The 15,994-nt window shown below is 46.3% G+C and overlaps 1 protein-coding gene across 1 annotated transcript in view; it reads left to right on the plus strand.

The window, feature by feature from the left end:
- PPA1 (inorganic pyrophosphatase 1) overlaps window positions 1-15,994 on the plus strand; it is a 153,964-nt gene that overhangs the window by 114,214 nt on the left and 23,756 nt on the right. The window contains exons 2-3 of the mRNA XM_069071450.1: window positions 3,814-3,996; window positions 8,678-8,736. Coding sequence (XP_068927551.1) covers window positions 3,933-3,996; window positions 8,678-8,736 — 123 coding nt within the window. The 5' untranslated portion in view covers window positions 3,814-3,932. The remainder of the gene's footprint in view (window positions 1-3,813; window positions 3,997-8,677; window positions 8,737-15,994) is intronic.

Below are 15,994 nucleotides of genomic sequence, written 5' to 3' on the forward strand. Positions count from 1 at the left end.
AAAGAAGCAGCTGCTGTCGGATGCCCATAAATGGAGGGTTGTGGGTAGAAAAACTTCCCAACATTGCTGATCTGGGTAAATTAGTCTGTCTGTCAAGTGGCCAATGGCCCTATTAAGTCACTATGTGAGGAGAGATTGCTTTCTCTCCTTCTCCTGACTTCCTTTATAAAAAGTTGTTGAAAGCCCCATTCTTAGGGGCGGCCAGGTGGCTCAGCGAGTAAGAGCACCGGCTCCAGTGTCGGGATGACCTGGATCAAATCCGGGCTCAGATACTCAGCACCACACCCACAAATAACTGGCCATGTAACCTTGAGCAAGTTACTTAACCCCGATTGCTTTAAAAAAAAAATAAAAAAATAAAACCCTTTCCCCCAACACAATACTTATATCATTATCACCATCATCATCATCATCATCATCACCATCATCATCATCAACATCATCATCATCATCATCATCACCATCATCATCAACATCATCATCATCATCATCATCATCATCATCATCATCATCTATGAGGCCTGAATGAACCTGCCCAGTCCTATTAATCCTGTTCTCACAGCCTCTCAAAGCTGGTGATCAGCACCACAGCCTGAACAGTGTCCCCTTCGAGTAGACATCTGACAAGTGGTCCTCCAGCTGCTTGTCTGTCACCTGAACATATCCTGTGATTTCTGGCCTCCTTAGTTTTGCTCATGCTGTTCCCTATGCCTGGGATGCCTTTCCTCCCCCAAGTTCGTTATGACGTTCCTGTTTCAGATGACCCCTCCTTCGTGAGACTTTCTGGGTCACCTCTAAGTAAGGACTCTGCCTCTTGTATCAGTCTGGCTCCCTATTGCAAACATTGCGTAATGTTGTGTATTCTAGTGACTGTGTATATATTATAACTCCCTGCCAGGCAGGGCAAATACCAGATCTTATCTAAGCTCAGTCTCACTCAGTGCACCTCCCCTTGCCTCACCCAGAATAGGTGTTAACAAATGTGTGTTAAGTTAAAAAAAAACCTTTTGTTCAGATGTTTTGGAAACAAAATAGCTAACATTTATGTGAGATTTTAAAAAACCGTATCCTCCCCCACTCAAGAAGGACTTTTCTGTTATGTTTGTGTGGCTTCCTTCACGAGCAGAGCCTTGAAACCCCTCGGGTTTGCTTCTCCCTCTGCCAGCCTTCTCCCTCTGCCGGCCTCTTCTGAAGGGCGTCATGTTATACTTTGTGGTCAATAAACTCATTACAAAAGTCATTTGGTATTTCTTGGTCTCCTGCTTTCTTCAACACCAGAAATCCGCCATCTTTGGTTTTTCTCCACCCCAAGGTCATCTTCCCCAACTAAGGTCCAGATCCAACTAGCTAGCTCAAACTCCAGAGCGGATGCGACATTCATCTCTCTTCTACTACTATCTTGGGCTGGAAATTTGCTTCACTCAGTGGGTTCTGTTGCTCTATGATTTATTTAGAGTCATTTTTTACAGGTATTTAGAGGGGTTTGGAGGGGAGCTCAAGCAAGTCCCTGCTTTTACTCTGCCATCTTGGTTCCACCCCTCCTCTATTACTGTCTCTATAGCGTTTTGATGCTTACCCAACTCTGTCCTTACAAAAACCTTGGGAGGGAGACTGAGAAGACTGTTGCTCCCATTTTACAGATGAGGAAACTGAGGTTTAGGAAGGTGAGACAAAGTGACTTGACCATAGTAACAAAGGTGCCAAGTCCTGAAGCTCCATTTCCTGTCTCCATGCCTGGAATGCACTCTCTCCTTGTTTCTGCCTCAGAGATCACTGACCTTCCTTTAAGGTTTAGCTTATGTACCACCTTCTGCAGGAAACCTTTCCTGGGCTTCCAACTGCTAGAGTCCTCCTTACCAAACTAGCTTGTGCTTTTATTTATTTGTTTGCTATTTTTTTTATTAAAACATTTGTCAAACAAATATTTATTAATTTTTTTTGTTTAAGGAATAAAGTACTAGAGTTGGAGTCAGAAGACCTGAGTTCAAATGTGACCTCAGATACTGACTAGCTGCATGACCCTAGACAAGTTAGTTAACCTCTGTCTGCCTCAGTTTCCTATCTGCAGAATGAGGATAATAATAGCACCTACCTCTCAGGCTGTTGTGAGGATGAAATAATGTTTGTGAAGCACTTTGCAAACCTTTGAGCCTTGTAGAAATGCTGGCTCTCATGATTATATCATAAAGCGCCTTGAGAGGGGAGATTGTTTCATTGTATCCCCTGTGCAGATACCTAAGGGGTGCTAAGTGAACTGGTTAATTAAAGCTGGGACTCAGGCCAGGTTCTTCTGACTTCAAGAAGATCCCACTTTCCAGAAGGATCGTGGATTCAGAGACAGGAGAACCTCAGAGGCCATTTAGTCCAACCCCTACACTTTACAGCTAGGGAAACTGAGGCACAGAGAGGGAAATGACACATCCAAGGTCACCAGGAAGGGCCAGAGCCCAGTCCCCCTAACCTGAGGTTGCTGGTCCTTCTGCTGTGTCACACACTGCAGGATATCATGACTCTTCCAAGCCACAGATTGCTTGAGCTTCCATAGACATCTCACATTTATTGGGGAAGGGGGCAGAGGTTCATTGAGCTAATCACCTAAGGTCACACAGCAGGGGCCGAGGGAGCACTGACTCTGGGAGCCCTGCCTGGGCACCTGCAGCACAGGGTCCCCACATCCACCAGGGCTAAGCTCCATTGGCCTTTTCCTTCTCTGAGGCTGCTGTTCTCCCACATAAGGGAAACTCTGGGCTCCCCAGAGGAGGCCCAGAGGCCAGCTGGGAGGTTTACCAGACTTGATCCTCATTGGGCCTCTGATGCAATCGATAAAAGGGAGTTGTCCAGTCGGTCCATGGGTCACAGGCTCTGATTTTCTCATATTGAGCTGGCAGAAGAGAAAGGGAAAGTTGGAGGATGTTGCATCATTCCAGTGTATATACAAATAGGCACCAGAGTTGGAGGTTTTCCCAGAACCCGGCCTCTGGGCCAGAAAACAGAACTCCCAGTGAGCAGAGAAGCTGCTCAGCCCTGCAAAAGACCCCCGAGCTCCCTGGCTCCAGGCAGGGAGGAGTGCCCTGCCCATTCTTTTCCAGGCTTGTTCTCTGGCCTTGGCCAGAATGAAGGGGGTGAGGCAGCTAGAGTCTCAAGGGGAGGGAGGCCAGAGCTTTCACCATGTCCTACTGTCCCATCTCTTCTGTCCTTCATCTGTCTGGGGGGGGGGGGGGATGCTGGGATTTACTGTTACATATTTGCTACATCCCTTAGAAATTATCATTCCCACTTTACAGGAGACTGAGGCCGACCAAGGGGAAGGGACTTGTCCAAGGTCACACAGCTAGTAGGCATTTTGAGATCACTTCTGAACTCAGTTCTTTCTGACTCCCAAGTCCTGCACTCACGTTCTGCATAGGGGGTCCCCAAAATCTTGGTGCAGCTTTATGCTCTTAAAGCATTTGCATCAGTGTTTCAAATATTTAACATTTTAAAATGTGACAGTTGAAAGTCAGCTTGAAGCTGCCCCAGGATTCTGGAGTCGTGTCGCTGTCGGAGAGCCAGGCCCCGGACTAGGAGATGGGAGGGATACCAAGAAAGCGCGGCTTCACCAGAGAATGCGGTAGGAGGAGTTAGCGTGGAGCTCCGCTTTTACAGATAATTCGGTAGGAGGAGCTTGGGGGCGGCTCCTAGCACGTAGCGAGAGCCCGCAGACTCGCCAGGACTCTGGATGAAAGGGAGGGGCGGGGCAGAGCGGGGCGCGCGCCTGCGCAGTGGGGAAGGGGCCGAGGGGATTAAAAGGAGCCGGTTTGAGCCTCGGCCTCCAGTGCTCCCGCCTCTCGCTCGAAGGTGCGCACGCGCGACCGGCTGAATCACCTTTGCCGGGTCGGAGCAGGCGTGCGGAGGCGGCTGCGGGGCGTCGGGCCGTAGGGGCGAGCGACGCCATGAGCGGCTACAGCAGCGAGGAGCGCGCGGCGCCCTACAGCCTCGAGTACCGGCTCTTCCTCAGTGAGTGCCCGCGGGGCGCGCTCCCGGCAGGCCAAGTTCCCCCTCGCCCTGCGCGCGCCCGCGCCCTCTCCCCCCTCTACGCGCGTGCTCCCTCATTCATTCATTCTTCCGTCCGGGCGGGGGCCACGTGGCCGGCGGGGTGCCGGGGGTGGGGGGGGGAGAGAAGGGGGGGGACTCGCCACCCTGGGGGAAACTGAGGCCTGGCCTTTCCCCTCCCCCCACTGCTTCCGGGCCCCGCGAAGGACCGCCTCTGGGGCGGGGGATCTGACAGATGAGGAAACTGAGGCTAGAGAGCGCAGGGCGATCCCCCCGGCCTGGAATGACCGAGTTGGGAGCCGGCTCCGCGCAGATGGAGGGGCCGAGGTCTGCCAGGGACTGCCAGGCGGCCCTGGGGGCGTGGGGGCGGGCTTGGCCAGAGGGCCCCGCGACTCCGTGGTGTCTGCACGCTGTGTGTCCTCCGTGCCCACTGCTTGCGGGGCAGCCAGGTGGGGCCCGGGGCGTCCCCCAAGCAGAGCCGCCCCAGGCTTTAACTGCAGGACGGGGGTCCCGGGGCCCCGAGGGCTGGTCCCCGGCCACACCGGGGGGCCTCCTCCAAGAACGACTCTGCTTCGTCCAATAAAGGCAGCGGGAGCCGCCCTTTGCGGGCTTAGCCCCGGCCCGAGGAGCCGCTGCACTTGGGGGTTTCAGTAAGAAAGGTGATTATGGGAGGTTGAGGGCACTGAAAAGGGAGTGAATCAGGAGCCCAGAATGCCGATCCCAGAGCCTCGGATCCCGGACCAGCTCTGCATCTACCACAAGAGAGGGCTGGACTCAGCCCAGTTCTGTGATTCTCGCTGAGAGGCCGAACCCTCTCGGGTCTTTCATAACACATTTCTCCAAGGTTAGGGCGCTGCTGGGAGGAGTGCCCTCTGCCAAAGCTGGCATCGCCCCCATTTAGTCCGAAAGACTTCCCCAGACCCCCGGGGGCTCCCCCAGTCAGTATGGCCAGAAGTGGGGCTTCTGCCTTCATGGCTGACCCTCCCCTGCCCAGCGGGGCCTCTCCAACCAGAAAAAAGTACTAAGTGCCCAGGTGCAGATCCAAGTCTAAGAGCCACAGAGATAGGGAATGCCACATTTTCATAATTTTTCCGGGAATTGCCTCACCCCAGACTCTTTGCTGGAGCTGGGATTAGAGGGGCTAATAGGAGCCAGCCCTTGGGTGGTGCTTGGAGGTTGATGAAGCTCCCTCCTGAGAACAGCCCTCTGAGAAGGGGGTGGCCACCTTTCAGGTGAGGGGCCTGAGGGTCAGTTGAAGCTGGCCCTTCTGGGACGGTCTTTCTTTTGGCCTAGCCCCTTTGTCTTTTTGACTGCTTTCTGTCCCCAAAGTCTTCAGATTGAAAGTTGGCAGGGACCTGAGAGAGGGATCCTCTAGTCTGACCCAATCATTTTATAGGAAAGGAAGTGGAAGCCCAAGCCTCACTGCAGGGGCTTGGCCAGGGTTGTATCCCAGTACCGAGTTCGAATGCAAAGTTCTGACCACTGCCCCACACCATCTGCAGCCTGACACCCTGGGAGCCTAGAGCAGTGCAAGTCACTCTTCTCATCTTTTATGGTGATGGGATAAGGAAATGCAGATGCATGGCCTTCCAGGCCATATGGGAGGGGAGGGGCTGCTTGTGGTTAGGGGTTGGTTAGGTGGTGGTGGGGGTATGTGATGGGATTGTGATAAAACAGGCTCTTCTGTTGCAGGGATTTGGAGGGAAGAAGGAAAGAACTGCACAGGTTAAAAACAGCTGCAGATTAAAAGCCTAGTAAATTTAGGTCCACAGTCACTACTGCCATGAGGGGCAGCCTGGTGCTGGGGCTAGTGGGCAGGCTTCAGGAGGCAGAAGGGCCAGGTTCAAGTCCTTACTGTGCCCACTGTCTAAACCTGAGTAAAGCCCTTTATCTCTCTGCCCCCAACAGCTATGGATTCCAGTTGACTGAGAAGGGAGTTCCCAAGGCCAGAGTTCACCACACCCAATGCAATCACTGGTTCCTACCAAGGGGGGAAAAAAAAAAACAACCCAAAACTACCAAACTTATCTTGGGTGCTTAGCTGGAAGGAAGGGGCAATGGTGGTGTATGTGTTTTATATTTCCTCCCTCTAGAACTTTCAAAACTCTTCTAGAAGCAGCTGTTGGCTGATTGAATAGAGTGCTGGGCCTGGAGTCAGGAAGATCTGAGGTCAAATGCAGCATTGGGCACTGTGACTTTGGGCAAATCACTTAGCCTGTTTGCCTCATTTTCTTTTTTTTTGGAGGGCACTTGGGATTAAGTAACTTGCCCAAGGTTACACGGCTAGTTTTTTTTGTGTGGGTGTTAAGGGGCCAGCGCTTTACTCACTGCGCCACTTAGCCTCCCCTACCTCATTTTCCTGATCTGTAAAGTGGGGATAATGATAGCACCTATTTCCCAGTTACCAGGAAAATGAGACAAATTTTGTTAAATTTTTTTAAAGCAATTGGGGTTAAGTAACTTGCTCAAGGTTACACAGCCAGTTATTTCTGGGTGTGGTGCTGAGTATCTGAGCCCAGATTTGATCCCCAGGTCATCCTGACACTGGAGCCTGTGCTCTTACTCGATGTGCTACCTGGCTGCCCCTTAATCTTAAAGTGCTATATAAATGTTAGCTATTATTATTAAAAACAATGAAACAAACTGGGGGGGTTACGTTTTCTTTTCACATAATCCACATTTCCCAGTCTGCCACTAGAACCCCCAGAGAACTGCCCCTTCTTATAAAGAAAAACAGTTCGGCAAAGCTAACCAGTGAGTTGAAAAGGTTTGACCCGTGTAGCTTTCCACACCCATAGCACCCCCCCCCCCCACCTCTGCAAAGAAGTGAGGAGGTGCCTTCTCATACCATGCTTCAGAATGTAAGATTTACAAACTACCAGGAACTACTACCAGAAGTTTTAAACTAGAATGATCAAATGCTTGCAGCCTTAAAGATATATCATAGATGTGTTCTAAACCATGTTTGAACTAAGTCATTCATCATGGGCTAAAGTAAGAAGGCAGCCTGGTTCGTACTGAGTCTGGATGGACAGACCCTTGTGGGTTTTTGAGGTGGTGATGAGATCTTTCAGCTGTATCAGCTTTTCTCAGTCTAATGTCTTTGCTGCTTGAGTCTGAAAGAATCTGTCAGATTGATGAGTTTCAGGCATTTAGAGCTGGACAGGACCTAGACCAACCTGCTCTTTTTATAAATGAAATGCTAAGCTTGGCTGTCATAGAAACACAGTTGAGTTTAGAAGTATTAGTATTTGTAAGAAGTTCAGATTCTTGTCTTTGGTTAATAATGTAATTTAAAAGGACCAGAAGGAAGGAACTGCTGTATTCTTTTAGAATAAATATAGAATGTAATGTAGCTCTTCATCTTTGGAGATTTTAATTTAGCAGAAATCTAATTCATAGCCACACCGTTGAGTCTAAGTGGAATGAAATGCAAAAGACTTGTGAAATTTGTCTGTTTTTATGTGATAACAAATTTCCCCCTCTCCTGGAGTTTGGTAATGCTTGACCTGTTTGGTCTGTCCTCAAGCTTTATCACCATCCCCTCCCCATTATTTTCCTCTCTCTTGCCCAGGCTGGGAGGGCAGCAGCCCATCCCTGAACTAGGTCCAGGCCCATGTCTGATTGACATTGAACTTCATTGTGTTCCTTTTTCCAGCCTGGGCTAACTCCCTCTCCTTGGATAGCCTGTTGGCCCCAGGGCTGGGGGTATTCCTCATTGGTTCTGGCCTTGGGGCAGACACCCAAATATTTGACTTAGCTTTCTACAGCTCAGAACTCCCCAAATCCAGCTTTCCTCCAACCAGCCTCACTCTGTAACCAGGGTTTCAGGGGAGCACCGTCACACTTGGGTCCCTCCTTTACTGTTACTGTGTTTTACTTCAGAGACCTGTGATTTCATCTGTGGACTCACTCCCTCCATTCCCTGCCTTACAGGGCCAGAAAAACTCATCCCCTGAGTCCAGACATCTCTTCCAACTTAGAGAAACTAGATCTTGAACAGAAGAGTTCATGATTTTCCAAAGCTCAGTATTGTGCAGATGTTTCTTTCAGTTCTAAAATTCTGTAACTTAGTTTCATTTGACAAAGTGTCAGAGTTCATCCTGTTGCAAATAGTTCTTTCTGTTTCTGGTGATGGATTGTAACTCCTAAAACCATAGATTTAGAACCGAAAGTGAAAGCTCCTTAGTGGTCATCAGGCCCAGTCCCCTCATTTTACACATGAGGAAACTGAGGCCCAGGGAGATTAAATGCCTTGCCCCCATTACCCAACCAGTAAATGATGGGGGTGGGGGATGAGGCAATGCTAACCCAAGTTCTCAGCCTTCGGGTGCCCTCCTCATTCTACTCTGCTAGCTCTAAGAAAACTCACAAAACAGCCTTTCTGCATGGGTGAATAAGTTGTGTGTGTTTTTTTTTTAAGTGATTGGGGTTAAGTAACTTGCCCAAGGTTACACATCCAGTTTTTTTGTGTGGGTGTTAAGTATCTGAGGCCGGAACCGATCCTGGGTCCTCCTGACTGGGCCGGAGCTCCTATTCACTGCATCACCTAACTGCCCCAGGTTGTTGTTTTAAAAATACATCTGTCATACAAATTTAGGATACTGATTAATAGCATTGCTGATGAGTTTCTCTCATTTTACAGAAAACGCAAATGGAGAATACATATCACCATTTCATGACATTCCGATTTATGCAGACAAGGTAATGTATGCTTTTTTGTTTTTTCTTTGGACACCCTTTCAGAAATTCCTTATTGGAATTTGTTTCTAGCCCAAGGAGACAGCATAGTTCATTGAACACTGGCTGGGGAATCAGAGGATGGGTTCACATCCTCCCTGTGATAATTATTCCCTCTTTTACCTTGGGCAAGTCACTTCCTGTGCTTGGGCCTCAGTTTCCTTATTTGTAAAATGAGGGAGTGGACTCTGAGACCTTGCCAGCCCAAGCTTATCCTTTTAGCCATTGCAACCTCTAACAGACTCTTCCTTCAGGGAGGTATATAATGTTTCCTTGTTACAAGGGAGCTGAAGGCACCACCAAATGTGACTTTTGAAAAAGTATTTAGGAAATCTTAAAGCAATGTGCAGTGAAAGCTGTAACTATAAACTGATTAAGGTAGCATTGAAATAGAAGCTGAAAAAAAATCCAACTGTAAAAGACCCTTTGTCTGTACTATATAATCAGAGTAAACTTCAGAGGGGTTTGTGGTTCTCAGATAAACCACATAGGGAGTTTTAAGGAGAAATGGAAAAGGTTTTATTTACATAAGGGTCATCCAGAACCTAGGGCACCATTCCAGACACAAATTAGGGAGAGGGACTAGACCTGTGGGATACTGGTGGTTTGGGAACTCCCAGTTGAGGGAACTCTCTCCACCAAGACAGGTCTGTACATGTTTATGGGAAGAATCATACTTTGGACCATTCGATCTGTAGCCAGCAAATAAGGTCTATAAAAGTCTAACAAGGTGAGAATACTGGGGGAGATGTACCGCAATGTGAACACAAACGATATCAATAAGACTTATTTAAAAATCAAACATGGGCTTCCCGGAAACCTCTAAAAGAGAAGTTTCCTGTGTTCTCCTCCCCATGTTGGAGGAGACATTCTGCTTTCTTTCCCACCAGAAAAGTGAGCCACCCACTTCTAGAAGCTTCAGTAACTCCATTTCTGCTTGGGGGAGGGGAGCAGGGTGGGAAGCAGGGTCCTTATTAAAGTGATGTCAGGATATTGTTTTCGTCCCTGTTGAGTTTTGCTTTAATTCAAACAAACAGGATGTAAGTCCTCAGACCTGCATTGGTTTATTTATTTTGAAATTGTGTACTCAAATAAACTTTCTGATCTGGAATGGTACCATTCAGGTCTTTGCCAGAGTGTTTTGCCTCCAGACTTCGGTCTCTTCAGGGTCTGAGTTTCCACCACATCCAGTAGAAATGAGTTTTCTTTGCTTGGCTGGGCCCTGACCAGGGTTTTGTAAGCTGGTGTTTGGTCACAGCAGGCCCCAGGGCCATCCATGGCTTGGTCCTCTGGGAGAAAATGCCTTTTCCTCTCGAGCCTAATTACTTCTGAGTTGCAGGAGGGATTAAAAACTTGAGCAGTTGTTTTGGATTTCTCATTCTCCTGTGGTGGCCACTGATCTGGGGGCCTCCCAATAGACAAGTAGCAGTTTAGGGGTTCTTCTCCCCTTCCTTGTCCTCTTTTCTTTTAACAACTTGGCATTTCCCCTAACCGTCATGAGATCCTATCTCTAGAGCTGGGAGGGGCCTCTCAGAGCACTTAGTCCAACTCCCTTGTTTTACAGACGAGGAAAGGGAGCAGGGAAGTGAAGTGACTTGTCCAAGATCACGAAGGGAGTAAATAGGAGAGGCCTCTGGCTCCAGTCTGTTCTTTTCTGTTCATCTGTTTCACTCTTGCTGTGGAATGCAGCCTCCTGGTCACTGATGTTTGGTGGCAGGATGGCTGGGCTAGCCACCACCCAGATGCTGGCCCCCAAGGAGAGATGAATGCTCGCCAGAACTCTTGTGATGGGGGAGCGGGAGCACCACCCCACCCCCAGCAGACACTCACAAAGCCATCTTTGTGCAGGAGTTTGGTGTTGACACCTGTCTGTGGAGAAAGAATGGTGGAGCCAGAATTGTAGGTCAGCTTTGTTGTGGGGAGCACGAGGCCTCATTCTAGGCCTGCAGTCAGATGGCCATGTGCAGATAGCCTGGCTGTTTGTTCAGGAAGCTTTCTTTGCTCTGGTTTGGAGTTGCCATCTTAAGCATTTACAAAATTACCTGTTACTTGAGAACAGGCTGGGCTGGGCCTGGAGGCAGCACAGGTGGCTGGCCTGGTTGGTAGGTGCTCCTCTTTGGAAAGTTCCAGGTAGCGTTTCTCCTGAAGGTCTGATTGTTTCATCAGGCTGCTTGGGAGTCTCTTGTTCTCCCTGAACTGTTATCATTTTCAAAAGCAGGTACTTTCCTAGATTTGGAGTCAGAGGACCTGGGTTCAAATTCTGGCTGGGTTTTTTTTTCGTGTGTGTGTATGTGTGTGTGTGTGTGTGTGTGTGTGTGTGTGTGTGTGTGGTCTTAGGCAGCAAGGTGGCACAGTAGAAAGAATACTGGACTTGGCAACAGGAAGGCTGAGAGCAAATCTTGCTTTAGCACCTCACAGTGTCACCCTAGGCAAGTCACTTAACTGCTCTCAGTCTCAGTTTCTTTAGTTGTAAAATAGACTCTAAGAGCCCTTCCAGTTCTAAATCTACGATCCTATAAACTTAACCTCGTTGGGCTGTATTCTCCTTAAATGAAAGAATTGGACCAACTCTAAATCCTGTGGAGTGTCTCATTTATGAGGGATCAGTAATCTGAGGATGGCACTTTATGAACAGGCTGACCTCCCTGCACCCAGACGAGAGATTCAGCTGTGATATCCTGGGCATGTTGCCTCTTCAAACTTCCCTAAAGGAGGAGCTTATGGGAGATGCCCAGGTGAAGAGCAAACTGAGAGAGTGGCGTGGGCACAAACTGGGAGGTTTCAGAATGACTTGGGACTTTCTGGGGAACAAAGGGTTTAATTAAAGCACAGTCTGCCAGATGACCTCTGGGAAGCAGGAAGTTCTTTTAAAAAGAAAACTAATCTGTGTGTTTCTGGGCTCCCCTGCCCCTTGGTTAATACCTCTTGTTTATATGATGTTACATAATTTCCACCCCAAACCCTACCTTGTACCCAGGAAGGTAGAAGCTGCAGTCTGTTCCCAGGTTAGGAGCCCGGGCTTTGCAGGTCATTCAGAACTTTCCCAGATGACTGAGCCATGCTCTGTTTGGCCTCACTTTTCCCCTTTACACACAGTTATGACTGCTCTAATGTGACCTATTAAACTCACTGATGTTCCACTCCTCCTCTCCCCTACCTGGACCAGATCATCTGGAGCCTGCCTGGCTCTCATATGCACTTGGTGTTCTCTAAAGTGGAAACGAGCTGCCATTGGGGCACCCGCCCGTAGAGCCAAGTTGTCCTGAGACCTGCCGTTCCTGTGGTGCTAACGTTTACTCAGTGTTTTGCATAGGTTATCTCACTGAGCACAGGCCCAGAATGTGAGCTGCACCCCATGCCCTTCACACCATGAGGTGTTTGTGTGTTGTCTTCTCCCCTGGAGGACAGGACAGGGGCTGGTTTTTGCCTTTCTTTGTCTTCTCCAGCACTTAGCATAGTTAGTAGACACTTCATAATGTGTTTTTGGCCAATTAAAGTAGAGGTTCTTAACATCTTTAGTGTCTGGGGGGCTCCCTTCCCCCCAAGCCTATGGACCCTTTCCTAGAATGCTTTTTTAAGATGTATCTTATTTTTAAATTATTGAATAAAACAGGAATTTCCAGAACATAGTATAAATTTTTAAAAAGATGACTGCATATGAAACTGCACATTTATTATGTACAACTTGCTATTCCTTTTACTATATAATAAAGTTATCACGTACATTTTTTCCCTCCCCGCCTTACCCGCCCTAGACATGGCTACCATTAGACACAGGTATGTGTGTGTGTATACACACATGTATGAAATCATTCTATACCTCTATTCGTTCTTTCTCTGCATGCAGATAGCATCTTGCTTCATATGGCCTTAATGTGGATATTTATAATAGCCAAAATGATTGATTTGCCCAGACTTCTTAAAACAATGTTGCTCTTACTGTATACAGTGTTCTCTTGGTGCTGCTCATTTTGCTCTTCGTTATTTTGTACAAGTCTTTCCATGTTTTTCTAAGGTCATCGAGCTCACCATTTCTTATAGCACAGCAGTATTCCATTACGACCATACACCACAACTTGTTCAGTCATTCCCCCGTTGATAGACATGCTTGCAATTTCCAGTTCTTTGCCACTACAAAGAGAGCTGCTATAAATATCTTAGAACATACAGGTTTTTAAATGCATAAAATAAAAATATGTAAGATTGTGAAGGAAACCAATTGAATATTGGTTTCCTTTAAACATATTAGTTTCCAATAACACCAAGAGTTATCAGAATATTTAAAACCATGTTAAGAACGCTTGCTCTAAATAGTCTGTGGAAATAGTAAGGATTTATATAATGTTGGCAAAGAAAGGCTAAAAGCACAGTCCTTTCCCTTGACCAACAAGCATTTTTTAATGGTACTAGAGGTCAAGCACTGAGCTAAATTCTGGGTGTGCTGAAGTCCCTGACCTGAAGTAGCGTATGTTCTGATGGTGCATGAAAGGAAGCTGCAAAGTGGGGAGGGAGTGAGGAAGGTATCAGGCCTAGGGGAATGATGGAGTCCTGAGGACTGTCACCTGGGGAGACTTGATATCTGCCTGGGCTTCCTCCTTCAGCGGAGGCCTAGGCAGGCTTTCTCCAACTCTTTAGAGGGAGGACACTTCCCTGTTGTGAATTCCAGGGCTGCAGTGAACTTTCAGGATGAATCCATTTCTGGGGCACCATGAAGATGTTCCTCTGGATTGCAAATCAAGGAGTTCACGTTCTAATGAGAGAGGCCACATGCAAACAGCTGTGAATATCCAAGACATAGATATGTATATTTACAGGTTAGATCAGAGGTAATAGCAAAGGGAAGGTAAAGCCATGTAGAGGTGGCTCCACTTTGAATGATTGCCTGCATGGCCTGAACCCAAAGGATTCCTTCATTCTAGTGAGTTTTTAATGAGTTCTGTGCCACTGGGCACTTAAACTTCCCTTATTAGCAATACTTCTTAAGCCCAAGAGTCTGATAATGAAGGCTCATTAAAAATCACTGATTCTCCGCTGCTTGGGATTGATAACAAGGGCTGTTGTTCTTCTGTGGAGATGTTTTGTGATCTTCCTAGTCCCTTGGCATTATTTCTAGAAGCTGAAATCCACTTTGAAATCAGAGCTAAATACTTTCAAGTTCAAATTCTTTTCCTTGGGCCTAAATGGACCCAGGCCACCAGAGTTAGAGACCTCCACCTGAGAAAGTACACATCACTCAGGAGCTCAAAACTCCCATCTCTTTGCCCAGAGTAGCCTTATTAAAAGAACTTTGTTCCCAGAATGTGTAATCGAGATCCAGCTAGATTAATATTTCCTGTGCTTTTACTTCATGAATGAAGGACCTTAGAATTTTCTGTTGCTAATTAACAGTTTAATCAGAACCAAATGCATCTAAATAGGCAAATCTGTAAATTTGGTGATTTATTTCTTTTGAGAAAGGTCTTGTTTCTCCCCATCTCTCTTCTCATCCATAGCCTAAAGCAGTTTCCTATTATCTAGTGGGTTGGATGGATTTAATAGAGGTCAGAAAGGTGAAATTGGTCATGAATTCAGATTTTTCATATCCTTCTTATCTTAGTAGATCAAAAATTCCTTCAAACTTCTTTCTAAAACTCCAAACCCTTTTTACTCTCAAACTCTACTTGCTTAAATTTCTCTTCCTTTCTCTATAGATCTTCCCAAACTGCCTCTTCTTTCATGTTCTGATCCAACATTTGCTCAGTTTCTTTAATGTTTCTTTCCTCTTCGTGTCCCAGATTACCAATAGAACTAATTTTCACCCCCTGAATTTCTTTTTTGTAAATTGGCACAAAAATTTTTCTTGGTACAACCTTGATTAATTGCAATACTATTGTCTTTGTGTTTCTTAAGAGCTTATAAACAAATGGTCTTACCCAGTTTCTTTTTGTTGACTTTGGTACTACTTTACCCAAACAAAGTAAATTCTGTCATTGACAAAAGGAAATAGGGTGGTAACAACAAAACTCTCTTCCCATAAAGAAATTTTACTTACTCTTTAGTTACTCTCTGGTTTAAAAAAGCTTTTCTCTTTTTGTGATCAGAGAATGAAATAGGCAGTTCTCAGGAGAACATTGTACAAAGTAACAGCAACATTGTGCAATGATCAACTTTGATAGACTTAGCTCTTCTCAGCAATACAATGACCCAGGACAATTCTAAAAGACTCATGATGGAAAATACCCTCCATGTCCACGGAAAGAACTGTGGAGTCTGAGTGCTAATTGAAGCAGACTATTTTCACTTTTTTGTTCTTTGTGGCTTTTTCCCTTTTCTGTTTCTTTCACAGCATGACTGATGTGGAAATATGCTTACATGATTGCTCATGTATAATCTATATCAGATTGCTTGCCATCTTGGAGTAAGGGAGAGAGAAAAAAACTTGAAACTCAAAATCCTATAAATAATGAATGTTGAGAACTATCTTTACATTATTTACAAAAAATATATAGGCAGTTTTTAAGTACCAGAAAAATTTAATCTATAAAAATACAAACCTTTTTTTCTTTTTCCCAGTGAATTCACCTTTCTACCCTGTCACTAGGGAAAGAGTGATAAAAGATCTAAGTGTTACTCCTGTGCAGTTTTCACAGTGTCTTAATCTTGTTTTTTCCTTAAATTCTACAGAGTGGTACCCCAAAACTCACCAAAACATTTCAACATTTATAAAAATGTTCAAACCACAACTTAGAAATTCTACCACAAATTTAGACAGAATTAGTTTTAAATGACGTAAAGGAACAAAGATTCCCTCTTTTCTTTCTTTCCTTTTTTTTTGGAGGGGGAAGGCAAGGCAATTGGGGTTAAGTGACTTGCCCAAGGTCACACAGCTAGTAATTATGTCAAGTGTCTGAGATCAGATTTGAACTCAGGTCCTCCTGACTCCAGGGCCAGTACTCTATTCACTGAGCCACCTAGATACCCCTTTTTCTTTTTTTCTTCTTTGCCTTCTAACTTGGCCAGAGTTTTGGAAGGCAGAGAGACAGAGACTTTCTAGAGAAAAGAGTTTTCACCCTTTCTCCTTAGGCTGACCAGGCCCCCCAAAAAGCTAGTTTGACTTAGCAACAGGTAACACAAGAACACTTAAAAACTGTGCACAAACACAAATGCTCCATTTGGTATCCAAAACCCTCCATAAAATGTCCCTGGCCCAACCTTTCTGGTCTTATCACATACCACCCCCAGC

The sequence above is a fragment of the Petaurus breviceps genome, unplaced genomic scaffold (genome assembly GCF_028583685.1).
Source record: "Petaurus breviceps papuanus isolate PSGF00001 unplaced genomic scaffold, PetGlider_PUasm1.0 90825, whole genome shotgun sequence".
Classification (NCBI taxonomy): domain Eukaryota; kingdom Metazoa; phylum Chordata; class Mammalia; order Diprotodontia; family Petauridae; genus Petaurus; species Petaurus breviceps.